The sequence below is a fragment of the Cuculus canorus genome, chromosome 10 (genome assembly GCF_017976375.1).
Source record: "Cuculus canorus isolate bCucCan1 chromosome 10, bCucCan1.pri, whole genome shotgun sequence".
Taxonomy (NCBI): Eukaryota; Metazoa; Chordata; class Aves; order Cuculiformes; family Cuculidae; genus Cuculus; species Cuculus canorus.
This window is the reverse complement of record NC_071410.1, coordinates 7,395,737-7,420,955: the sequence shown is the minus strand read 5'-3', so window position 1 is coordinate 7,420,955 and position 25,219 is coordinate 7,395,737. Positions and strand designations below refer to the sequence as shown.

At 41.6% G+C, this 25,219-nt stretch overlaps 2 protein-coding genes and 1 non-coding gene across 7 annotated transcripts in view; all 3 read right to left on the bottom strand.

Moving 5' to 3' along the window:
• ARHGEF6 (Rac/Cdc42 guanine nucleotide exchange factor 6) overlaps positions 1-6,589 on the bottom strand; it is a 40,112-nt gene extending 33,523 nt beyond the window's left edge. For 2 of the 3 annotated variants that reach the window (XM_009562502.2, XM_054075944.1), the window contains exons 1-2: positions 6,360-6,589; positions 5,227-5,310 (exon numbers count right to left, since the gene is read on the bottom strand). In XM_009562502.2, the coding sequence (XP_009560797.2) occupies positions 5,227-5,310; positions 6,360-6,524 (249 nt within the window). In that variant the 5' untranslated portion in view covers positions 6,525-6,589. Of the gene's footprint in view, positions 1-50; positions 190-5,226; positions 5,311-6,359 lie in introns of those variants that run through there. The other variant, XM_054075943.1, reaches the window with a different exon arrangement.
• A 5,790-nt stretch (positions 6,590-12,379) lies between these two features.
• On the bottom strand, positions 12,380-25,213 carry RBMX (RNA binding motif protein X-linked). 3 transcript variants are annotated; one of them, XM_054075945.1, is made up of 9 exons: positions 25,134-25,213; positions 23,821-23,947; positions 23,528-23,634; positions 18,010-18,181; positions 16,803-16,919; positions 15,160-15,274; positions 14,922-15,047; positions 14,740-14,846; positions 12,380-14,227 (listed from the first exon to the last, which is right to left on the bottom strand). In XM_054075945.1, the coding sequence occupies exons 2-9, from the start codon at positions 23,927-23,929 to the stop codon at positions 13,920-13,922; spliced, it is 1,161 nt and encodes a 386-aa protein (XP_053931920.1). In that variant the 5' UTR covers positions 23,930-23,947; positions 25,134-25,213; the 3' UTR covers positions 12,380-13,919. The 3 variants fall into 3 exon arrangements, with proteins under 3 accessions (XP_053931920.1, XP_053931922.1, XP_053931921.1); XM_054075947.1 differs by having other exon boundaries at positions 14,740-14,831; XM_054075946.1 differs by lacking the exon at positions 25,134-25,213 and adding an exon at positions 25,039-25,060.
• On the bottom strand, positions 23,711-23,783 carry LOC128853231 (small nucleolar RNA SNORD61). Its single transcript, XR_008451579.1, has one exon. It is a non-coding gene; the product is annotated as a small nucleolar RNA SNORD61 (small nucleolar RNA).
• Positions 25,214-25,219: the final 6 nt, after the last annotated feature.

The following is a 25,219-nucleotide window of genomic DNA, read 5'->3' as shown; positions in this document are numbered from 1 at the left end:
GACGGAGATCCGCCGCCTGCAGGACGGAGCCCGAGGCGGGGGGTACTCACGGCGGGCGGGCGGGCATGGCAGCGGCGCTGACCCGGAGCCGATCGCGGCGCGGGGAGCGCGGGGGAAGGGAACGGGAAGTGACAGGCGGCGCCCGGCCCCGCTCCGCCCCGGCGGGGCTGCGGGAACAGCCGTGTGCGGGAGCAGCTCCCTCCGCCGGCAGCCGCGGGGAGCGGGAGGGAGAGGGGAAAAGAGAGGGGAAAAGAGAGGGGAAAAGAGAGGGGAAAAGAGAGGGGAAAAGAGAGGGGAAAAGAGAGGGGAAAAGAGAGGGGAAAAGGGGAAGGGAAAAGAAGAAGAGGAAGATGGAAAGGAAAGAAAAAGGAAAGAAGGAAAGGAAAAGGGTAAAGAAAAGGAAAAATGGAAAGGCAAAAAGAAAGGAAAAGGAAAGATGGAAAGGAAGAGGAAAGATGGGAAGGAAAGATGGAAAGGAAAGATGGAAAGGAAAGATGGAAAGGAAAGATGGAAAGGAAAGATGGAAAGGAAAGATGGAAAGGAAAGATGGAAAGGAAAGATGGAAAGGAAAGATGGAAAGGAAAGATGGAAAGGAAAGATGGAAAGGAAAGATGGAAAGGAAAGATGGAAAGGAAAGATGGAAAGGAAAGATGATGGAAAGGAAAGATGGAAAGGCAAAAGGAAAGAAAAAGGAAAAAAGGAAAGGAAAAGGAAGGATGGAAAGGAAAAAGCAAAGATGGAAAAGAGAAAGATGGAAAGGAAAAAGGAAAGAAAAAGGAAAGATGGAAAGTAAAAAGAACAGGAAAAAGGACAAGGAGAATGTGGGGGGAAAGGATAGGAAAAGAAAGGAAAATTCAGGCTGTTGAAATGGTAATTGCAGCGGTTTTGCACCGCTGAAAAGAGAATCGCTGCAGAAGGTCCTGCAGATGAGGCGCGGTTCCGTGGAGGCAGTGAATTCTCAGAGACAGCACGTCCTCGCCATGGTGAGCACAGTGCCTCTGCCGTGTGCCTCCATCTGTTCGGGGAACACTCCTACAGGGAGCGTGCAAATCCCCGGGTACTTTGGTGCAACAGCAGGCTGGAGCGTGGAGAGGGAACAGAGCTCTGCGCCAACAGCCAGGGTGCAGCCCGGCTGAGGACCCAGGGACACCCCGCAGTGTCTCTGGGACACTCGGTCCCTCTGAATTCAGGCACACTCATTCCCCTCGTGCTTGCACTGGTCGGGGCTAGGCTGGAGCTTTCACTTTTGACATTACCCAGCCAGGAAACCAATGGGGAAGCCAAAGCGGAGCAGGTTTTGGGAGCGTATGGATGAGGAGCCAAGGAGGTGATGACTTTTCATTTGCCTTCCCAAGACCTCCATCCAAGTACGAACAGATCAGTGAAGGTTGCTTGCAGGCACCTCCAGCTGCAGAAATAGCTTCAGTTCTGGCTACGATGGCAACAACATGCTGCGCACTCTGGGATCATTCTGGACAGTCAGGTTTAATCCAGCTATTGATTTGTCTTGCAGATATCATTCTTCGTTCACAAAATTCTGCTCCTTGCCAGAAGTTTTGTGGTTGTATTAGCAATAAAATGCTGCTGAATGAAGATCTTGTGCTTCTTCAGCAGTCAATGATGGTCAGCTATTGAGCTGCCTTTCTAATACGCACAGTAGTGTCAACAGCAAAAGCATAGACAAACAGCTCTCATTTGTGCTCCTTATAACAAGCCAGACCAGGAGCTTTCTATCTGAATTTTCTCTCCCTATGATCTTTTTCCTGTATCTTCTAAACTAGATTCCACCGGGCCTGAGCCTCTTGCCTTCCACTTTCCACCACAACCTGCTTTCATCGAGCTGTCGCTGCCTTAGCAGTACTCACTCACAGGGTCAGCTCTTGGGTCAAGCACACAGCTCACAGGTTGAAGCCTCAGAGTAAATGAAGCACAACCAGGTTACCTGCACTGTTCCTCATTCCAAACCACCAAAGAATCCTCTAAGGAAAGTTAAGCTCCAAAAGAGGTGACCACGTCCTCTGCCCAGTCTTTTGTTTCAGCAGACTTACGATATTCTTATGACTTGGATCAAATTCTAGCCCTGAAAAATGGTCAGGAAATTTTAGACACGGTCTCATTTGTTTCACCTAATTACAGCACTTGTACAGTTAGAAGAAGGTGTTGATTCCCTTCTTTTTTAGGACTAACACATTTGAAGTGGCAGATCATTGCAGGCTTCAGTCCTGGCTTGAAGCTAAGGAAAAGTTTGGTTATTTATACCCTACAATGAGACGGAGTCTCCCAGCTCACATCACCAACCTGTAGAGCTGTTGCAGCTTAGCAGAGCCACCTCGAAGCAGGAAGGTCACAGGGTGTCCTTCTCCTACATCTAAATCTTTCACTGTTCCTGTAAAATGGGAGAAGATGCTTTTTGCCTTGCTGTGTCTTTCTTCCACTTCCCAAGACTGAGTTACCAGGACAACAAAGACGAAGGGTAGGAGGGAAGTGCATATGTGTAACTCTGCAGGAGTAACCTCTTCGTGTGCCCTCCCACTGGAAGAGATTGGCACGCAGTATCCATTCAGCGGAAGGTGGGACTTTGGTTTCAACCGAATGCTGTTGGAAACTCTGCCTTCCACACTGGTCACCTGCCCTGCACGCTGGCAATGCCCAAGCGAAGGGATGTGTTCAGCTCCAAATGGCAGCCGTACAAATGTCTATGACAAAGCCAAATTTCAGGCACCGTATAAAGGGAGCCGCTGCTTTGGCAAAATACAATGATGCCATGGGATGCTAATGTCATGTATGAAGATTTTCATGCTTAATATTCCCCAGAATGAGACCCTTTTGTACAAGTCAGTGTCCAGAGTAGAAGTTGTGAGTTCTGAATTTCCTCAGAACATCCTCTTTTGCTCACATCTGCAACAGGAACAGAATCTCTGACCTCAATATGCACTTTGTGAGTCTCAAGACAGATCCAGTCCCAAGCTACTTCTTCATATCTCTTTGGCATTCGGAGAAGGGCAGAATTTAACAGAACTGTTAGGGTTTTATTGTTAAATACAAAGCCCAGGTAAGCAGCAGGATGACAGTCAGGGAATTGAAGCTTATTTAGCCAGAAGCTTTCCTGACGTTATTCCTTTCTCCAACTAGGTTACTGGAGCAGAACAGATTTTCTATCCTATGCTCCTCTTCCATAAACATAACACCAGATCAGCTTCTTTGCTGACAGGTCTTGGTACCAGAAGGTTCCATGACTCTTCTGATGCTTCTAACATGCTTTCAGAATAAATGGGCTTCAGACACCCCCTCTAAAGGAGTTTGCCTTTCCCAAGGCAAACCAAGCATCAGGCATGAGTGAGGACCACCTACAGTTATGCTCTTAAGAGTCGCTTTGCCAAGAAGGTCCAAACAGGGCAGCATTCAGAAGGAACAGATTGCAGAGGGTTTTCATGTGTCCTCTGGCTTTGCTTTCAGAGCACACAGAAAAGCTGGCAATATGGGTGGAGAAGAGCCAGAGGGAAGTATAAGCACTCTGACCTGTGCCATGTCCTGCCCACCATCTCGGCTCTCCTACCTTGAGACCCTTCTTCTGCCCAAGGCTACAAAGAGGACCCAGAAAGAAGCAAAATTCCTGTCTTGGCATTCTAATATGACTCTATATTTTGGAAAAAAAAAAAAAAAAGAAGGAATAATTTTCATTTCACTGCCAAATTTAAACACAAGGTTGAGAGATTTGAGCTTTTATGCAGCTTTTGAGGTCTCCTTTCACAGCAGCAAAGACAAGGACAACCACATGGTCACTACGGAAGTTACTGAAGAGTCAGAATATTTCAAAGATCAAGTGGGCTATAAATTAGCAGTCAGAAACCTTTTCTTAAATTAAAACCAAGGAAGAAAAGGCACAGGGAGGACTGTAGCAACACCCAGCACTGGGCACACAATATTGCCAGTTCCCAGGATCTGAAAATCACGGAGCATGCCTGCAACACTGCAGAACTGGCAGAACTATGAGATGTTAAAGCACAACAGCTGAGGGCTGTTCCCTTGTCCTATCTTTTAGCTGTTTAAGACTCTTATTTTTAAATATTTTCCACCACAACCCTTCTGATTAGTTTTCAAATAGAAAAATAAACCTTCTGAAAAATGGAGAAAATCCCACGGTCAGTACCAGGAGACTGGCAACAATCAATTTCTGATGCGATAGGCCTTCGGTGGTTCTATATATATCTGCTCTCAAAACTGGGCTGCCGCAGCAGGCCCCGAAAAATGCATTACTGGGAAACAACAGGCTAGTAAAACCCTTCTGGAACAAATGAATTTTTATGCTGTTTAGCTAAAAAGCTCTGAAGAGAAGAAAGGCTTTTTGCTTCTTTAGACCTTCAAAGGAAAAGTGTGGAACAGAGCTACCACGGTCTGGGCTTTACTCACTGTGGTGCTTGAATATTCCATGGAATGCAGTCCCTGCTTCTGGCAGAATTTGTCTTCAGAGTATATTTTTTTCCACAATTTTAAGCATATTTCAAATGAAATAGTGACGGCTCTTAGTTACAGGTTTCTTTTTTTTATTGTAGAAGTTTAAGTGTGATGCAAAAGTCTTTCCATTTTAAATCCGTAGGCACTTAGTGAAAAATTTGATGACAAAATTGAATGGACTCATGATTCATTTAGACTCTGTGCAAATATGAGCTATGCTTAAGAATCAGTATATAGACAGGATCAGGAATAGCCACTGAAAAGGTGTATTTTGTGTTCATTAGGATTATTTTTATGTGTAAGGATCTATTTAATATTGTGTGTTTGGCAGAATCTCACACAACTGTTTGCAAGAGGATGAAAAATCACCACAGTATTAAGACTTCACCTTCATATTAAAGCAAGGCTCAAACCTGCAATTCTCTCTAATAATAAAAATGAACCTTCTTTCTCTCTAATAATGAAAAAAATTTAAACAGGTCCACACTGCTTCCCTCGTTTTAGACCTGTTATTGCTCCACGTAGTTCTACCTGACCATTTTGGTTTGTCTCAGAAGACGAGAAGCAATCTGTTCAGTTCACAGTCACTACACTCTGTTTCCAAATTCTCCATACAGAATATGAAATTACCCATGCTCCGATTTATGTTATTAATTCAAAAGATGAGGAATGACTAGTGATATTGTCCCTCTGGTATCTGGCTTCCTTTCAGAAGGCTGATTAAACAAGCATGTTATGACAATAAAAGAAAGGATCCAAAAGCTGACTTACCTCCACTTTCAGGAGCGCACAGCCTTTCAAGAACTCTTGAATGTTACTGATGCAATCAGCTTCATCTTTAGGCTCCAGGCAATACTAAAGAAAGAAAATCCACTGAGATCATTGCACTACCTTCCATGTAGCCCCTGTTCAGAAGGCCTGCATGAATATTGACATGTGCGTTTTATACTGAATTAGGGAAGCTTCTTGAGGGGGCGGGCGGGGGTGGCAGGCAAGCTGTTGAAGCAGGAAGAAAGAGCCACTGGAGGAAGTGATGCATACACCGAAATGGTCGGCATCTTGTTTTGAATGTCAACATATGACAGTTCCTTACGTGACAGTGGGAAATTGATGATCTTTAAGAACACGCTGCCCCCAACAAGCAAAAGATAAGGAGCTAGCAAAACTGATTTTTGCATAATAAATAAAGGCTCCTGTTTTACAGGATGGAGAACCTGTTTTGTTTTTAAACTGAACAGCTTCTCTTCTGTGTTGCCATTTTGTACCTCTCATTGGACTCCTTCCCTTTTTTTCCTCTTGCAGCTACTTATCACAGTTTTGGACTGCCTGAATATTCACCTCATAAAGATGCAACTTTATGAGCTACTGGCATTGCTTAAATGGCTTCAAAACCAATGGATTTGTGGCCTTGGGACAGTTTGAATGGCATGAATGCAAGGTTTATTATTTATTCCTAACCTAATCTGTTTCTCCAGTGTATTTCCAAAGTAACAAAGTACATTACACTAAGAGTTCTGAAAGAATGAATATATTTACAGCTGTAATTAATAGTAATTATGTAAATACAGACAACCTGCATATCCTTCTATTAAAAAACAAGGTATTTTGATCTCTGGTAGGGCTAGTATTTCCTGCCGCTGAATGAACACGTGTAACTCAGCCAACTGCAACCTGTCAGGGTTCTTTTCTGGATATAGAGACAAAACGAAAGAACTAAACTTACAATTGTACTTTGCCCACCATAAGATATGATGAGTAACCAAAATGTAAAACATTCATCTGATGGTCCTCGCTCATCTGTCTTCCTGCAGAGACCCAGATCTCGAAATGCCCAGGGCAGGATTTCACCGAGCAGTGCTACCAAAATAGTTTCAGTTTACCAAAACACATCTTAAGAGAGTTACCTTTTCTGCAGCTCCAGGAAGAAGTCGATTAATGAGTTTACAAAGCACAGTTCCATCTTTCAGAGAAGTTTTCAGGAACTCCTCCGGATCATCTACTATTTTCTTTGGAGAATTTAAAACTCCTAATGAAATAAGCCACGTTACAATTTGTTCCTCTGGATTCATCGCGAAGAGTTGCACTGCCAGCGCAGTTCTCCTGTGCAGCAGCTTGCTGGAACCCACATCCGCGATTACATCTTCCTGCCTCTGCTGCTGCTAACACAGCTCAAGTGTGAAACTATTTTTTTTTTTCACTCTGCACAGAAACTGAGCAAATCTGAAGAACCAGAAGTACTGTTACCCTAAGGTAAGGCTTTTTTTTTAAAAAAATAAAAGTTTCTAGTGCTGTTCCTTTAAAGACTGACAGTGAAAACAGACCTTTAACTACACATTTTCAACATGATTGAGAATAGAAGTATGTTATGTGGATATTTACTCCAACAAAAACTCCAGTGGCAGCTGGCATCCTATCCTCTGGTAAAGTTGGCCTTCACCTGTGGCTATTGCCCAAAGAAGTAGATGTAAATTTGTCTTTAATAGTGTAAATAATGAGGTCTCTACAGCATTAAACTTCATACTACCAATGGAACATCACGCCAACTTTAAATAAACTTTTTTCAACTTTACGTGGCAAACCTAGTTACCAAATTAGCTTTTCTAGTAGCTTTCTACTTTTGAGATCGTATTTTTGAAAATAAATCGTTCCTGTATTAACGCAGAAAAAAAATTACTGTATCAAATATATTATACAAAAGCACATATAACCCAAAATGGATTTTCAGAAAATTATAATCTCTGAGAACAAACATCCTGGAGAAAAGTTCAAGAATTTAAGTCATCCAAAGCTGAGATTGAAACTTTCCAACTATTTTATTTGTCCTATTAAAATCTCCCTTTCCACCAGCTCTTCCAGGATCCATTGTATGGAGACAGAATAGTATCAGGAATTTCTCACCCTGCTCTGGGACAGAATTAACCATTGCTTTAGTCATGCTGATTTAGAAAAGTCCAGTCATCTTACACTTTTCTTATCATTTCTAATTGTCCTTTCACCAGAACAGATGGAAGACAAAGCAATTTTCTCAGTTGATGAAGCCAAAGAAGTTAACTAGAGCATCACGGATTGAAGCAATAAAATAGGAACTGTTACCCTAGAGACCAGAATTTCTCAGCAACAACATTCTGAGCCAATTCCTAACCCTGGCACTTTGAAGCAATCGCTTTCAAGACCTCAGTGCTCTCAAACTGCTTAGGCTAGTAATTTAAAGAGTAGGGTGAAGGAGAACAGCAGAAGGATAAATAGCACACAAATATGCGTGGCTTTGGGTCCCCACTTTCCTGTTTTTATGATTGGTTCTGGGGCCTAGGTAAGGATCATTGCCTTTTGGGGGCTAGACAGACTTTTGACCTTTAGAAGGATGTGGGGATGTGTTCCAGTTCCCTGTGGTGTGGAAATACAGTCGCAGCCAGTGTGAATGATGAAGCCGGCTGAAGCTGAATCACAAAACTCACTGCCATCTGGTGAAGTACATCGACAACTACCCATATGTGTGCAAAACATTTCACATTTATGACTGATTATAAGAACTTTCGTGGTGTTATTTTTTTTTTTTCCTACTTCTCATGGGCGCTACTATTTTGTAGAAGTGAATACTTGCAATCTGCCTATTTGTAGCTTGATTTTTCTTTTCCCAAACCTGTAGTAGGGAAGGCAACTGGCAATGCTCATTCATCTACTGTGGACAAAAATTTGCGTATGGAACACATCCACTTCACTCATCTAATCAGAACATACCCATTTCTGACATAAAGAGCAAGAGAAATATCACAGCACAGGGAAAATTACACATCTGCTTCACTAAAAGTGTTACAAACTTCCTCTAAAGCAAACCTTTCTTTTGTAGGCAGCCAGGTTGTTTCATTACTTACACACGTGGCTCTTGCATCCAACTAGATGTTCATGGTTGCAACTACAATTAAATTTAAACACTTCCCCCCCTTCTTGATCACTTGGCAAGAGCTTAAAAGACTGACCTGGAGACATAGTGAATTCAGAAAGCTCAAAAATGTAATGCATTTCTTGTCACCTCAAGGCGAACCTTACACCTTGCAGAAAGGACACATCTAAATATATTCCAGCCTGTTCACCAGCCTAGACTTACCCAGGGTTTGAAGGTACAGCCATCAGGTGAGGAAGTTTCTGGTCTGGTCTTCGGAAAACACTTCAACTTTGGTTATTCGTTGACAGGGACAAATCAAATGAATTGTCAGTCATATGTTCAGAGTCAACCTCCACCTTCAAGCTACAAACACACCTTCATTTGCAGCCTGATTTACACCCCTGGTGACTATATAGCACAGCATTATTTTAAAAGTAACAAAAGGGAGGTGGCAGTGGTCCATACCCAATTACCAAAGCACTCAGGTGGCACATACACCAGTCACAGCACGGCAACAGAGTATGCTGTGAATAGCATTCACGCGTTCAGATATCACTCTAGAGTGATTCTTCTCAGCATCACTTTTATGTAACTTGCTCGTTTTCCTCAGCAGAGGGAAAACAATACAAAGACCACTGAAGCATTTTTCTTATGTAGAATCTACTGATGCCTTGTTTTGTGTCGGCATGAGCTAATTTACACCGGTGGTACATTCGTATTATTTAGCATTTTAGGTAGGTATACGTCTTTTTCATATAGTAGGTCATATGCTGGCATTAGATTTTAGTAAGGATGATCTGGTTTAGCCTGAACAGCAGCACCTGGACTATAAGCTGCTGCTGAAAAAGCAATCTCTTAATATTACAGCATATTCTTTCTTGCAGAAGATGAACTCTCCGAGACTACTTCCTAATAATAAAATAAAATGTAAATAGTACACACCACTTGTTATCCTTTCCACCATGCAAACGCTGCAGAGTAACCAGTATTTTATCTTAATTCAAAAAAAACCCAAAACTCATGAATTTTTTGAACAGTAAGTTTATTTGCCTGGGGAAATACTGCAACGCTACCCATCTGCTACACACAGGCAGACTTACTCCTTCAATCTGCTGTCCATAACTGAAGTCTGAATCAAAACCCAAACGTCATTTTAACTCCTTACACAAGATACGCATGCTTTTTCTTCTTCAGCTACTCATTATAAACTGTTAGTTGATTAAATGAGATCAGTTTACGTCTACCACAGAAAAAGTCAGTATAAACTTTATTAGCCATAATTGTTTAAGCACTTCTGTCAACCTGAAGTTAGTGTTCTACAGGAAATACTGGTGCCTGAGAAGTTCTCTCTCATAGGTTGGCACATATCAACATACCTTAACATAAAAATGTATCAGAACAAAGGCGAAGTTTTGAGAAAGCATCTTATTGCAAAAAACACATTGCTGTTTGCAGTTTTGCAAGCTCACAGATAGAAGAACACTAATTATTCTGGAGACTTATCACTAACATCGTCTCAGTACAACATTTCCCTCCATCAAACAACAAATGTCTGTAACAATTTAGTCCTATTTTAGAGGCTAAAACTCACTTTTATATAACTTGCTCTTTTTCCAGCATATACGGAAAGCACCCTACGTGAGGGGCAACCCCGGAGTATTTTCCTGCTGCAGAATCTGCTGATGCATACACACTGACCAAAAAAAGGCTCACTCTTTGCTCTTGGAAGAGCTATGGCAGACACCAACTGACTTCCACCATAGAATTTTTTTTCTATCCAAGAGATTAGTAGTGCTACTTTCAAAGGCAATTCCTGAACGATAACACAACCCTCTAAAACAAATACTGGGTGTAACAGCACACTCAAAAGCCAAACTTTATCAGTTGCATTTTGTTATCCTTCAATTTTCCAACGCATATCCACTGCTGCACTGCCACCCTGTAGTCACCAGGACTGAAAAAAAAGGAAATACAAGTTAGTACAGTCTCAGAAACCAAGAGACAGACAAAAGAGATAAATCATCCTTGAGCTGTTTTTTTAACATACACGACGCACACATTCGGATTATATTCAATTTGTCCCAACAGTATGGAAATACACCAATAGCTTATCTACAATAACCTAGACTACTTGTATTAATGCACATTTCTGGTACAACAGTGTCTCCAGAGCAAGTACTAAGTAGAGCCACTGTAATTCCTGTGCACATCCCCCTCCGAACTCTTGCCTACCACAAAATCCCACCAGCTCTTGATCATCTCAGCACAATACTCAGGAATCCTGTAATCAACTGGTATACACACTGGTACAACTCAGTAAATAATGATGTGCTATAAATTAAATAAAGCTTGTGATCAAGAAAAGGAGAACAGCCTGCTGAATCTGTACAATTACGTCCTTATTTTTATTACCTATTACCTTTCCTTCCACGTAGTCAGTTTAGTTCTATTTACTGCTCCCTAAATGAACATTGGCACTATACCTGTTAAGTATTTGGAAATGTTTATAAGCTGCAGAGTAGGCTGACAAAACATGCTTTTATCTCTAATGTCTTTATTAATTATTACGTGGCCCACTGCCACCAAGGTTACAGTAGCAGTTTATCAGGAGTGTTTACAAAATATTACTGTCATATTCTGACAAAAGCATCAGAGACATATTTAGACTCTAAAAAGAATGAACTGTAAGCCAACTGAGATTACAAGCATCACACAATAGGAAACAGAAGCTATCCTTCACACAAAATGGAACTTCCTGAAATCAGTGACCAGGTGTCAGATGAACACTGTACCACCTACAGCTTTTTCTTTTCACTATTTGGAAGCTAGCTCTCAAAAGCAGCATTCCTTACAGAATACTTTAAAAACTAATTAAAACATTGCATAAAAAGTAAGCAGACTTCTTACATAAATATTTCCCTTAAAAAAGGGATTTGTCCTTATCCTTCGCTCTGTACTACATTTTAACATGCTGCGCACATATTAGAAGTTTTGGGTTTTTTAATAGCAATTATTTAATAGAAAAGGTTTTCCAAAAAGCTGTATTAGCATGACAGCCACTACCGCTTCCCCCCCCTTGAGTTATCAGAGAAACAGAAGAGTAGGTCACTCTTCCCCATCAAGTCAGGAAAGAGATTCTCCTACATCTATTTGAAAAATAATTTCAATAGGGTAGGCTTCAAAGTCATGAATCTGCTCTGGAGATCCCTGGGAGTCTGCAATTTAATCCAAAGGCCTCTCAAGAGATTAATTCCTAATCAAAAGGCATACTCAGTATATTAAATTGCACATTCTGCACATCTAACAAGACTAAAACGTCTGTACTAATTATTCCAATTCACATTTCTGCATTCTGGTCTTACAAAGATTCCTAGGCCAAGTACTCTGCAGTATGACTCAAAAGGAATCTCTATTTGTAGCTCATGTTTAGCCATACCCAAACTAGACCAATTTCTGCAGATAAGTCCCTCTCTGTTTAGGCTTAAAAGGCCTACTTAAGCCTCCTCCAAAATTCAAACAGCAACTTGAAAATACAATTTAGCCAGTGAAAAAATCCATCCAAATCTAGAAATATGGAACTACCAGAAAATTTCCTTCCAGCTATTACACTAGCATACTATTTACCTTATGCATTGGGCAGGTGGCGCAGCACGGCATTCATCTCTGACATCAACACAGATGAACCACCATTACTTCAAGTATTGTCTTCTAGAAGTTATCACCCTGCAATTGAAAGATAAAACAAATTAAGAAAAGTAAATCTTACAACACAAGTCAATCTACAGTGCTTCCCCCCCATTTCAAGTCAGAAGCTTGGGTTTGCAGATTATTCTGTTGCAAGTTTTACTACTTCTCTTTAAGTGGTGGAGCATTCACTGGCTTGGAATGGATGCGAATGGCTTAGTGATAGGTTGCATGGCTTATGGACTGTCATTCCTTTTCAATGATGCACTGCCACGTTAAATCCATAAGTTGAACAACAGAATTTACTGCAGACTAAACAGTAGTACAAAGCTTTAACTTTTTGGGGTTTTGCTTGTCTTTGTTTTGTTTTTTTTTAGTTGGAGGTCTTCACGTCTACTATATTCAAGAGCATCATTTTCAACTTCATGGCTTTACCCGAGTCATAACAGTTTGCCACAGGTTCTGCCTAGATATCCCTGTAACGCAGCATCAAACTAAATAGAGTCAAGCATCCAACTAAATATCATGTTTGCAATGGCTTGCTTCAAACTCCCAACAGCCGAGCTGGTATTTGTCAATCTAAACCAATTCCTGATTTCACAAGGCTTTAATTTTAATATAGTAAAAGAAGCCTCGTCAAGCATCTTCACTGAAAGATACTGTGCACACAATAACCCCCTCCCAACCTACTTGGCAATATTCTCTCTACAGTGAGAGGGCATTAGGTCTTTAGTTTCAAAATTGGTGCCATAAATGCTTTTATCCAAGAAGAAATGTTGAATTTGGAGAACTTCTAATGCATTGAAGTATTTATTTTCCTTTTTTTTTTTCTTTAATCTAGACAGCACTTCCATTGCCACAACGTGCAGCTTGTCTTACTGTACTAGAGGAAGACAACTTGGTTCAATTTTCACTTAGACTGAAAAACTGGTTTGCTTTGCTTACCATCTTTGCTGTTTCACAGGCATTTGATGCTTTAAAGCAGCTGTGGAATGCTGAAAGATTCACTTGTTTTTATGAAGCCATAAGCCTTTGAGAAGTTGGAGAGAAAGACTTCTTTGCTTATCTTATTTTCTCCTTTGGAATCAAAGATGTTCCTTTAAAAGTGAAACACTACAGAGTTGCAAAAATTTGAAACAGTATAAGTAAGCATCCTTTTGCAGCTTCTTTGATGGAATTGGTTTGGTTTTTTTGTTTTAAAACTTTTACAAAGGCATTCTTGTAGCTGACTTACATGTACATGATCTACTGGGGAGATTTTTTCAAACACCCCATAAAACAGTAGGAAGGCAGAAAATAGTATTATCCACTTGCTTTTTTTTGGGTTAAGCGAATGACATCCTCTATTTTTCTTTACACAATTATCTGAAGGCATTTGTACTGGCAACACTGACTTCAAATTCTAAGCAAAACTGAACCTTTTGTGGAATATCCCCACCACCCTCCAAACCACAAGCGATACTTTTATCAAGAACAAGATGCTGAACATGTAGAACAATCCACCTCCCTGAACGATGGCTGGATGTTGTGTGGAAGATCTTAAGAACCGCTTGTTCCATTCATGAGGAAATTCAGATGGAAGTGTGGCATTTCAGGGAAACTTTACTTTGAAAATTACAACACTAGTACACAGCTCAAGTTTTATACATTTAACATCTGCTTTTTGAAAGAAATGTTAACAATTTTGAAATGAAATTAAACATTGGTTTAACTTTTCCTCACAAAGGCATAAAAGTCATGGAGGGGAAAACTTAACAGGCAACAATAAAAAAAGGTGAAAACAACTTTTCCTTTTAGTAGTCCTCTGGTAGTAAAGATAGAACAACTTCCACTTTCCTTTTTTTTTTTTTTTTTTTTGAAAAGTAATCTGTCTTGGTCCAAAAGTTTAAGAGTGTTTTTAGTATCTGCTTCTGCCTCCACCTCTATCGGATCTGCTTCCGCCACGGCCACCGCCTCTGGGCGCTCCGCGGCTTGAACTACTGTAAGAATCACGAGGAGGTGGATAGCCCCTTTCCATGGATGGGGGAAGACCCCTGTCTTGTCTTCCAACACGATCACGGCCACTTGAGTAGACATCACTTCTGCTGCTTGAGTAACTTTCTCGGCTTCCATATCCATCTCGTGTGCTGCCGTAATCATCATATCGACTGCTTCCACCATAAGATGGCGGGGGCCCTCGTGCAGGTGGAGCACTACGTGAGTTACCTGCAGGGTCAATGGTCAGGCAATATGGCAACACCATAAGTTATATATAACAATTTCAATCTGAATTTATAGAATTGCTGTATTAAATGTTTACTGCTACTCTTTTGTATGTATTGAGATGTTCTTAATATAACCTGCCACCCTAATAGTATTTAAAGTGGGGACTGCACATCAGGCAGTGAGTGGATTTAAAGACTCTGAAGGAATGAAGACGGTGCTTATTCAGGAAGGCGCTTTACTGGGTATTCCAGAACAGCTTGTTACTTTAGAGAAGAAACTCAGCCATATTTTCCAGAGACAGCTGCATTTCTGAACTGGAGGCTTTGCTTCTTTATCTTATACCTCACTTAACAAGATGATCAAATGATAACCAAACAACTGTACTGCCCTGCAAGGGCAGGGGGAGGAAAAAAAAGAGCCTGCCATTTCCCCCTAAAACACGAACAACCTAGTAAAAGTCAGGTGTTACTGACTGAACAAATTATAACATGATCCTCAAAATGGAGTCTTACCATAACTCTCATATGAATCTCTGTAGGAGCCTCCACCACTGGGATGATCTGAGTAATCTCTGTCCCGTCCTCCACCGTATCCATCACGATCGCTATAGGAGGAAAGACTACTAAGACTTAGTACAAATCAGTAAGATTACAGCAAGGATAAAATGACAGCAGAAAAATCGAACAGTAGATACCTGTATCCCCTAGAGGGGTATTCATCACGTGAGCTGGAATGACCATAATCACGATACGCATAGTCTCGTGGAGGTGGTGCGTAGTCCCGTGTATCCCTGGAACTGGGATAATCTCTGCTTGAATAACTACAAAGAACAAGAATTCAGATATTAGCTCTATGCCATACTTCAAAAAAAATAGGGATCAAAACCTTCTCCAAACAAAACAAGGGCAAACTAAATTAGTAAAAGAATTTACCCATCTTTAGTGCTATAGCCATCATCTCTTGGAGACATGTAGACATCTCTTCGTGATGGCATTGGTTCTCTGCGGGGGGGACCGCCATAACTGTCTCTTCCACGTGACACAGGAGCTTAAGAGAAATAGTTCAAATGTTTTAACTTTAGTCACACACAAGACTCCTCAAGGCAAGTACTAGCACACTGCTGATACCTATTCAAACATATCTGTAGCCTGTATTTATAGTATTAGGTTGGTGCAAAAATAGTTGGTTTTAACCATCAATTTTACAGCAGCGTATCTCAGCTTAGAGTAAAATTTATGAATCAAAATAAGAACAATTAGAATCTATGCATTTTTGCCAACAAGAAACAAGTCTATTTATTCCGGTAGCATAGAGCTCTAGAGCCCTGGAACAGATTAATTCTTTGAAGGCACTTTGAGCTGCTGCTTTGTTGTGGAAAACAGTCTCTTGCAGAAAGCAGAGATGTTTGAAAGTGCTGTCAGTGGGAGAGAGAGGTCTTACAAGCCAGCTGGGTGAGGTAGTTTTGTAGCCCAGTTTGCAGCTTCCGCACAGTCATTTGCGAGACATGCAATTGGGCACTGTCATGGACAAGATGACATTGGTCATTCAAAAAGGACCAATGTCATCAACACTGCACTTCTTGGGTTCATTTTTTTTTTCCATTTCCCAGCAGTATTTATCTGCTGTGATGGTTTCACCAGAATTCAACAAGCTGTAGTCCATGATTCTGCTTGCCAGCCTTCAGTGACCACAGCCTTCTTTTGATGCAGTTTTGGATTGAGGAAGTGCTTTGGTGCTCACCTAGGCCTAGCCACTGCATTAATTGCCACTGGCTACACAGAATTCCTTTTTTGCCGCATGTCACAATGTGCCCAAGAAATGGATCATTTTTCTTGTGCAAAAAAGCAGCAGAGCAGAATTTGTAACATTGATTCTTTTGTTTTCATTCAGCTCATCCAGTAGCTATTTGTCAAGCTTTTTGATTTTCCAGTTTGATGTAAACTGCTAAATAGTCAACATTTAGTTCTTCTAAAACCTCTTGAGCTGTTTTGTGTGGGTCCACTCCAATACTGGCCCTCAACAGGTTGTCATCTACTGCAGAAGGACTTCCGTGACCCTCCTCACCCTGAGGCTCTTGTTTCCGTTATGAAAAAAAATTGGAACCAACATCAAGCTGCCCAAATGCTGGATGGATTCTATGGATTCTGCTAGCAGTTTTGGTAGCTTTACTTTTGAACTCATAGCAGAACTCCTCAAGTTTGTTCTTTCCATCTCTTATTTGACAGTGTAATACAAAAAAAGACTGAAGAGTGAAAATAAATAAGTAGGGAATTTTGCCCTCTGAAGCAGTAACCACGACAGTTAAATATAGGTTTAACTTGAAATATGCATCACAGTTCACAATGACAAAACCAGCAATTTTTCTTTTTCCCAAAAAAACCTAATACCTCAAACTTCTTCTTTTACAGTTTTAAAGCAGCACTGGAACCAACGCACTCATACAGATAGATTAGAAAAAAACACTACACTATCCGACCACAAATTTAAGTTAGAATCAACAACTTGCAACAGTTCCTGAAGAAAGGCTAAGCTGCTTCAGTTGACTAAGCAACAAAATAATTCAGGAACTCCTTACCTCTTCCTCCCATACTACTGCTGCGCACTGGTCCTGAAGGTGCAGATCTTTTTGGAGGAGGGCCTCCACTTCGTGGAGGTGGACCTCTTTTCATGGGAAGTGGACCTCGAGAAGACCCTAGAAGGATAAGCCATGAACCAGCCTGTTATTTCTGTGATATTCACCTGTATGCCCCTACAGCCTAACTAAAACAACCTAGGCGCTATTACCACTATGTGATCAACCATAAACCTTCAAAAGATAGACCTCAAAGCCTTCTCTTGTGTTTTGGTCATGACTAGATGCTACTGGCAGAATTGAGAACCCACCAAGTTAACTTCATAGCCTAAATTCCTGTCAAGAACTGTCTTCTAGAACTTATCCAAAAGCCACAATGTGATACAAGGGAGAAAGCTGATATCTGTAATCAATCACAGCTTAAATGCTCAACAAGTTACTGTTCTCAGAAGACAAGAGCCATCTGGGAGTACATACTGGAGAAGATCCTACAGAGAGGGAACAGAGACACCGCAGAGTCTGTAGAACCTACTACAGACTCTTGAAGACAGGAGTTTTCACCATTTCCATTTTTTTTTTTTTTCTTCTGCATTGCAGCTTTTACTGTTCTACCTCAGGTGCTGCTTGCTTTTTCTTTCAGGCAACAGTTTTGTTTTGATACTGAAAATCTCTGAATAAATAGCTGTATCTTAAATTAAAGAATATCCAGTATCAAGTAATAAACTATCCTTCCACTTCAGAAAGCTTCAACTCAACACTATTTTGTAACAACAAACAAGTCTTAGCCTCTCTAACTCCCTCTATGATCTGGAAGTATCAGTCCTAGAATTTATTAAGTTTAGATCTCTTGATAGTAAGAATGAAAGGCAGTTCCCTTTCCCTGGTGGAAGAGAATCGCTTTTTCAACTTCAATATCAGAAAGCTTCCTTTCTCACGTGGAAGGCAGGAGTTTTGCTTTTCTTTCATAGCCAAAAGTCAAGTGGAGAGTTAGTTGTAGAAAGGAATCTTCATATTTGAAAGCCTTTTCTTAAGGCATACTTGCCTAATAAAAAATTGACTAAACTGCAGAGATCATATTTCATCATTTTAATAAGGAACAAGGAGTGCACTATTCGGCTGTTTGACTTTTTTCCAGTAGGATTACTGTCATCTTCCAATGGCATTGTCTTGTATGTTGTCCGAGTATATAATGAGAGAGGTAAATACATACCCAAGTGACTCCCTCTTGAAGGTGGTCCTCTCACGCCACTTCCGCCTCTTCCACCTCTAAGGCCCCTGGGAGGACCTCTGCTTCGTGGAGGGGGTGGCGGCCCACGCCTGCCACCACTTTCAAAGGATGGCTTGGTTGCTTGTTCCACTTTAATTGCCTTCCCATCTAATGACTAAAGAAGAAGCTGCTTTACTTACTGCTCAGTCACGTTTGTATTTCTTAAATTAAGCCCCTCTTGCTTTGCTAATATGGGGCTTCCATTTTATAAAGTTAGAGCAACTCTAGAACTGATTTCAGTCTTCAGTATTAGTCCCCATGTACTCAGCAGCATGTTGGGCCTAATTTCTACAGCACTTCATTCTTGTGGTATTGATGAAAAAATACAGAGCAGCATCAGAAATGACTTTCAGTGAAAATACAAGTGTCCAATGATTACGGCAGCCCCATGTCATTTATTCTGTTAATGAAACATGATTTATCGTCTCCAATTTACTTGCAATTGCCATGGATTTTTGTACAAAACTAGGACTGCACCAGGAGTTACAGGGTTAAGCTGAAGATATCTTAGCTTCAGTTGGGATTTCTGGCAATGGGGAGGCCGTTTAGTACATTTTCTTGATGTCCTGATAAAACCGGTGATCACTGAAGTATTTAGAAGTAATTTCAGCATCTATAAAGCAGAACGAGTATGATAATTCACCCCTCCTTTCTACTGTTTCAAGCTGGGTTTTCAACAAAGGTGAGTGTCACAATTTACTCTTATTACTTGCATTTCCAGAGCTGAGGTGCTTTGTGGTGTGGGGTTTTATTTGTGGAAAAAAAGTGGAAGCTTTTTCTGGAATATAGACCTGCCGTAACAGGAACTCTGCAGCCAACTACTGTACCTCAAACATGAGCAGGTGGTTAAGACATATCGAGTACCTCAACCTAATTAATCAAATTTCCATGTAATCTTTCAGACACTACACATTTGTTAATTACAGCAGAGCCAAGATCCCAAGCTCTACTGAAGCGAGGTTACTGCACATTTATCCTGACAAACATGGTTTACATGCCTTCTATAGCAGTTTAATGTTAAACTCATGAATTATACAGGCAGGAAGTGTTGTTTATTGCACCACTCTGCTGCAAAAAATGAACGTAACTGCTAGTCATTACTGACTCTGAACTGCTGATATGTTGTTTACTGACATACTGAATCTTTTTTTTTCTGCACTGCAATCTAGCCACTTCTGAATTTATCCACCACAGTAGCTCACGTACTCTGTCACCATAGGTAGTTGCAGCTACTGTTTGAAAAAACAATGTTTACATCCATAGGTTCAACTTGATCCATTGCGAGGAAAAAAGTTAAGAAACACTAGCAAAACCATTTTGGTCTTTGCTTTGACTTCATAAAAACATTTTACTTACGGAAGGTTCTTCAAAAAGCCTTTTTGAAGGCAGGACTAGCCAAAACATTCCAGGTTTGAGCATTAGTACCTCTCATTACTGGGACTTCTCAGTTTGCATAGTATTGTTTTGCCATCATCATCATTGCCCTGTCTCAGCCATCCTTCTCAAAACAAGAACAGTGAGCTTGAAGCCTTAAGCTTTGCCATTGTGACCACTGCTGTCAATTTCATGGCAGATTCCCAACAGCTTCTTTCAAGTTTGGAAACCACACACTATCCCCTTCTGCTAGCATGGGTTCTGAACACCTGCATGCTAGGTGCAAGTTCTTTCCTTTTCTTTTATGTAGGAGGTAGTTTGCCTTACCATTTCTCCTCCTATTTCCTTCTGCCTCATACTTTTGGCATTTTACTTAGGCAAGATAGGTTTCTACTGAAAGTGCTTTATGCAAGTGGTCTTAAATAGCTATGCCTAAGGTCAAAAAAAAAAGACGTTTCATGAAGCCAAAGGAGATTCTTTTTGGTTAACCAGAAGATATTTGTCAAAGTTTGTCGTATTTTAAAGCACAAGGGACAAATTCATTTTATAGGTTCTTAGGTCAAAGTTTCATCTCACTGAACAAATAAAATTCACACAAGCCACCTCAGAATAAGGATTTCTGTAAACGAGCCCAAAGCACCAGTTGTCCATACACTCATTAGTTGGTGTTTATAACCTTGTTTCAGAGTGTTACAGTAGCACTTTTACTATTATAGGGGCAACATAAAGTAGAGTCACCTCCCTGCTAAAAGTAGCAAAGTAATTTAAGGATAATAATAGCTTGGCAATCAAAAACTCCTGTATGTGGAATGAGCCAGGGAATCTTAACCAAAGGGAATCACAGAACCATCCTGCAAACCGTTCCATATTCCAACAGAAAAGATAAATTATGTTCTTGAGTAGTTCTTGGAGTGGGGCAGCCATCAAGTATTTCAAGGACACTTACAGAAACTTGAATGAAACTGCGGCCCAACATCACAGAGGGCTTTCCTCTCACATGGATCATTTTACTGTTGATGCTGCAGTGACTCCACGATTTCTGCATCTTCCTTGATGGCACATCAAGTGGGCTTCCATATTCAAGAACTGAAGGTCATTTCTTATCAGACTGATATTCCAAGTATTGCGTCACTTCTTCACCAGACAAACTAGAAACTCTGTCAATTAAAGGAAGACAGTCTTCTGTAGCGCTGAGTACAGTTTAAGTCTGCTATTCAGATTGTAATATTTGCTTCCAGCTCCTTAAGACGGTCCAGATGTCTGGCCAGGTCTACACTGCAATTAAATCTTTGGCTTGTCCCAGATGTCTCCTTTAAGGTCATATTCTCCCTTTAATTATCCATTTAGTCCTCAGGAGTTAGAGCCAAAAGATGATGAGAACAGCCTACTGCACAGAATGACCGCTACAGACTTGGCAGTATTCACAGTTGCATGCACGTAAGCATGTGCATTTCATGTCAGCAGGATGTAGACTTGACCATCATGCAATTAACGTTCTTCTCAAAGAAGGTTAATTATTTGCTACGATAAAAGCACTTGTAACATTTCTTCAGTGATGCTCAGACTCACTAACATGGACAGTAACATCCTTCAGGTCAAGTAGTTTAAGTGAAAACATCTCCACCCCTGCTCCAAATTCATTACCTCCTGGCCTCCTCCTGTAGAATTGAAATTAATCTTCAACAAGCAAGCTTAGACTAGTCCATGCTTGTCCCATTTTAGAATGAAGAGTAATTTACTCCCTTCCTCCCACCTAGAAAGGAGGAAAATATTGGATATACATTTTCTATGAATGTTTTGCAAAGCAAAAAAACAAGTCTAAGTTTACTCTTGCGGAACCTAAGTCAGCCTCTTCTACTGGCTGCAACTTTGAATTCCTCTGGAATGACAGAATGAGCAACACATAGGTGATGCAGAACTCTTCTCCCTATACAGGTCAATGAACTCCTTTCAGACTCCTTGAACTATTGTCTGCACAATCCTTTCACTGCTTCTTAAGTGCCTGTAATTCTCATGAGCGCTCCGATCCATCATTTCCACATACAAAGAAAAACTCAGGATCTGATGTGGTACAGTGATGTCTTCTCACAGCATGGTTCAAACATCACTTATCTAGAACACCATCTTTGAGGTAAGAGCAGTACTTACTGTCCAGAACACTTTTTGAAGATGAGGACAAGAGAATAGCTCATGAACATCTTCCACATCCATCATCAAACCAAGCTAGGCCAGTACAGAACGAGAACTACCCACAGCAGCACAAAATGGTTTATGTTCAGAAGGCATTCTAGGCCAAATCCCAAGCGAGAGTGTCCTTTTCATATATTCTTTGTTGTTCAAATTTCAAAGCAGATGAAAGCATTTTTAAATTTGTAGCATTGAAGACAAGGAGAATGATGAACCACAAAGCAGTACTTTCTAGCATTTCTTGACTGTGATGCAGATGGTGCATTCCAGAACACGTAGACATTACCTCAGCCACATTCAATCTCATTTAGCTACTACACTAGGCTTTACTTTCCTGAATGTTTCCAATGTGACCAAACACATGCCACAACATTCGAGACTTAGAACAGCTGGTGATTATTTTCACAGGGATTTTCATCTGCAAGTTGCACTCCACAAGCACTCTGGATTAGTGACTGAACTCCTTTGTCTGATAATTAGCTGTTGATGGAAAGTTACCTTAGGAGAAGGTTCAGTGCAATAAGTACTTGAGAGGAAATAAGTGTTTAAGAACTGCAGTAAACAAGTCTTCAGAACTGTAGCAAGCTACACAATGCAGAAACCAATTAAACGAAAGGAGCACCTTCAAGGATGTTCAGGCTGGTACACAACAGACATTATCTGATTTGTCACTCTCTGCCTTGACAGAAACTACTCACTTGTTTAAAAAGGAAGCAGGTCGCCAGAGAAAGTAACACTAACTGCATAAGGTTGTCCTGAAGCACCCAGAAACCAAGCAAACACAGTAGAAATCTTATTGCACATATCAAGGACATTTCACTACGTGTTCACCATGAACACAAGCTCATTTTCTTTTTCCTGAAGTGCAAATGTTCATTTATCGTCTACTTACTGACAGCAATGATTGACATTTTTCCTTCACTCCCACATCTTATACCAGTAAGACTGACAGCTATCAAATTCCCAAGCATTAATCACCATCAATAGAGGCTTCTTCACCTGACATGAATAGCATCTCAGACACCGCTTAGAAAAAGGCTGATGCACCGTGAACTTAAAACCATTCAGATTACACACGAAAGATCAGTCTGAGATCCAAGTTAACTGAGAAGACAGCTTTCACTGCCCAAGGAGACAGCACCTCTATGAAGACAAGCAGCTCCTAACCATTAAGTTGCAAACTTGAATCTAGCTTTTCACACCCTTGCTGGAATGGACACAGACCACAAAAGCTATAATCCTTTGACAAAACACCCTGGTTTTTATCTCAGAGTTTTTGCTTCAAGTTCACAGGTTTTTGTTTTTAAAAACATTACATATGTATTCAACTTTTACTTCCCCTTAAAGCCCTATCATTACATTGCATGGTGTAAACAAGCAAATCCACTTGCTGGCTAACTGGAAAGCTAGTTCACATTAACTGGCAAGATGCTCCTCACACATGCCAAGTAGATTGATGGTGCAACTCATCAACGTATGAGGATACCTAGAGACTACCAGAGAGCATCAACACAGTCAATGCTCCAGCACAGCAGGGAAGTCACGTTAAACCCATGTTAAGGGAAACATTAATCCTTTACAGGTAAGTCACTTCCCTGAAGTCTAATTTACACAGCACTACATTAAAATGATACAACAAAAACATTATAGGAGACATGCAAGAATGAAGAACCAACTACCAGAAAGCTCTCCACCAATTTAAAGAAAATTAAGAAGAGATAATAACTGACAGCCAGACAGACATCTGTCAGGGACATGGAGACATTCTGCCAAATTATGGTTTGTCTCCAGGATCCTCTAACCTGTTGTCTTTCCAATTTTTATTACTAGTCCATTTACCCCAAAGATCAATATTGCTGGTCAGTAACAACAGTGATGTAAAATTGGTCTTCATTCCTACCTTTCCATTCATATCTCTGGCAGCATCTTTTGCATCTGCTGGACTCTCAAATGTGACAAACGCAAATCCTCTGGACTTGTTGGTTTCACGGTCTTTCATCAAAAGGACTGCAGAAAAACAAAAAAACCCACATTACTCCTTCCTGTAAGGAGGCAGTAACACTGAACCTTTTTTTAACCATTTAAGCTCAGGACTTCTTAGAGGACATGAAAGCACCATCATTTCAGATGATCAATGCCAAAAAAGTCATCACAGCTATATTGTTCTTTTTTATTCTTTAGTTTTCTTTTTACCTTCCACAATGCGTCCATATTTGCCGAATACAGCCTCGAGGGCTTTTTCATTAGTCTCTGTGTTCAGGCCTCCAATGAACAGCTTCCCAGGACGATCTGCTTCAACCATTTTGGTTCTATAAATGACCTATTAAAAGCACAAGGTTGTTAATGACAAAAGATCAGACTGCAGTGGAGAATTCCATTCCATCTTATAGGCTATAAACGACTTATTTCCTCAGCAGTACAAGCAAATACTCCTGAGTAAGATGTTAACTGAGAGATATGAATATTAAGGCACAGATACTCATATGAGGAACACAAATGTAAATTTTTAAAGCGAAGCAGCCAGTAGTAGTACTGCCTTCAGTTACTTCTTCACGTTAAATAGTCTTATTTCAAATAACTTAATTTTAAGAGCATCACCAAAGCACTGATGAGAACTCAAGATCTTAAGATCAAGCAATATCAGTGCACGTAGTCTTCCAGGGTTACTGTCTTTTTGCCCTCGATGGTAACCCTAGCATTCCCTCCCTCCAAACCCTGTCACACGTTTCAAGAAACTTACTCAATATGTCAAAATAATACCAAAATATTAAAGTCAGCTCGGGCCAGTATTCTAAATTAAGCTCGTTCTTGAAACCACTTAAAGCGCAACGCCACTACGCTAAAGTTCCGCCCTACACACCGTATCAGCCCAACAGATCCCAGACCACCCCTGCAGCTCCTCACAGCAAGGCCACGGCCAAGGCACGGCGGGGGGAGGGAGGGGGAAGCGCTAAGCACAAAGACAAAGCCCAACCGCGCGCCTGGCGGAACGGCTGCGGCGGCGTGGCGAGAGCGTGGGGCGGGACGCACACCCCCCCGCCGTCCGGGAGCGCGGGGACAAAGCGGCCCCCAGGGCGGGGGGAACTCAGGCTCGCCGAGCACCGCCACAAAATGGCGGCCGCCTTTGGCAGGGGCTCCTCTCTCCCAGCGCGCAGCGCACGCCTCGGCGCGACTCCGGCCGCGCACCTCGCTCAACCCGTCTCCGACCCACCCGCCCGTCCCCTCCAGGCGCGGCCGCTGCACGCCCTTCGTCCCCGCCGGCGATGCGGAGCCCCCCACGCTTAAAATGGCGGCCGCCGCGCCTCACACGGCCGGGACCCCCGCTCGCCCCATCGCGGCCACGCGACGCCCTCCGCGGTCCCAGGCGTGCGGGGGCCCGGGCCTGGCTCCGCCGGCCCGCAGCCCCCTCACCCCGGGCCGTCCTTTCGCCGTGCCGCCTCCCTCGGTGGCGCAGCCCGTCCCGCAGGGCCCCGCTCCCCCTCCCCGAGCCGGCGAGCTGCGCTCACCTCCGCTCGGCCCAGGACGTAACTGCGTAATGGAGGGAACAAAGGCGCTGCGGGCCTTTATAGCATGACGTCACCGCCGGCCGGGG

Bases quoted from the DNA above. Each gene is read 5' to 3' on its own strand.
- RBMX (XM_054075945.1), bottom strand. From the start codon at position 23,929: ATGGTTGAAGCAGATCGTCCTGGGAAGCTGTTCATTGGAGGCCTGAAC. The intron at 18,182-23,527 runs GTAGGAATGAAG...CTTCTTCTTTAG, and splicing joins CCAGAGATATGAATGGAAAG to TCATTAGATGGGAAGGCAAT. The intron at 14,228-14,739 runs GTAAGACTCCAT...TTGACCCTGCAG, and splicing joins AGATTCATATGAGAGTTATG to GTAACTCACGTAGTGCTCCA.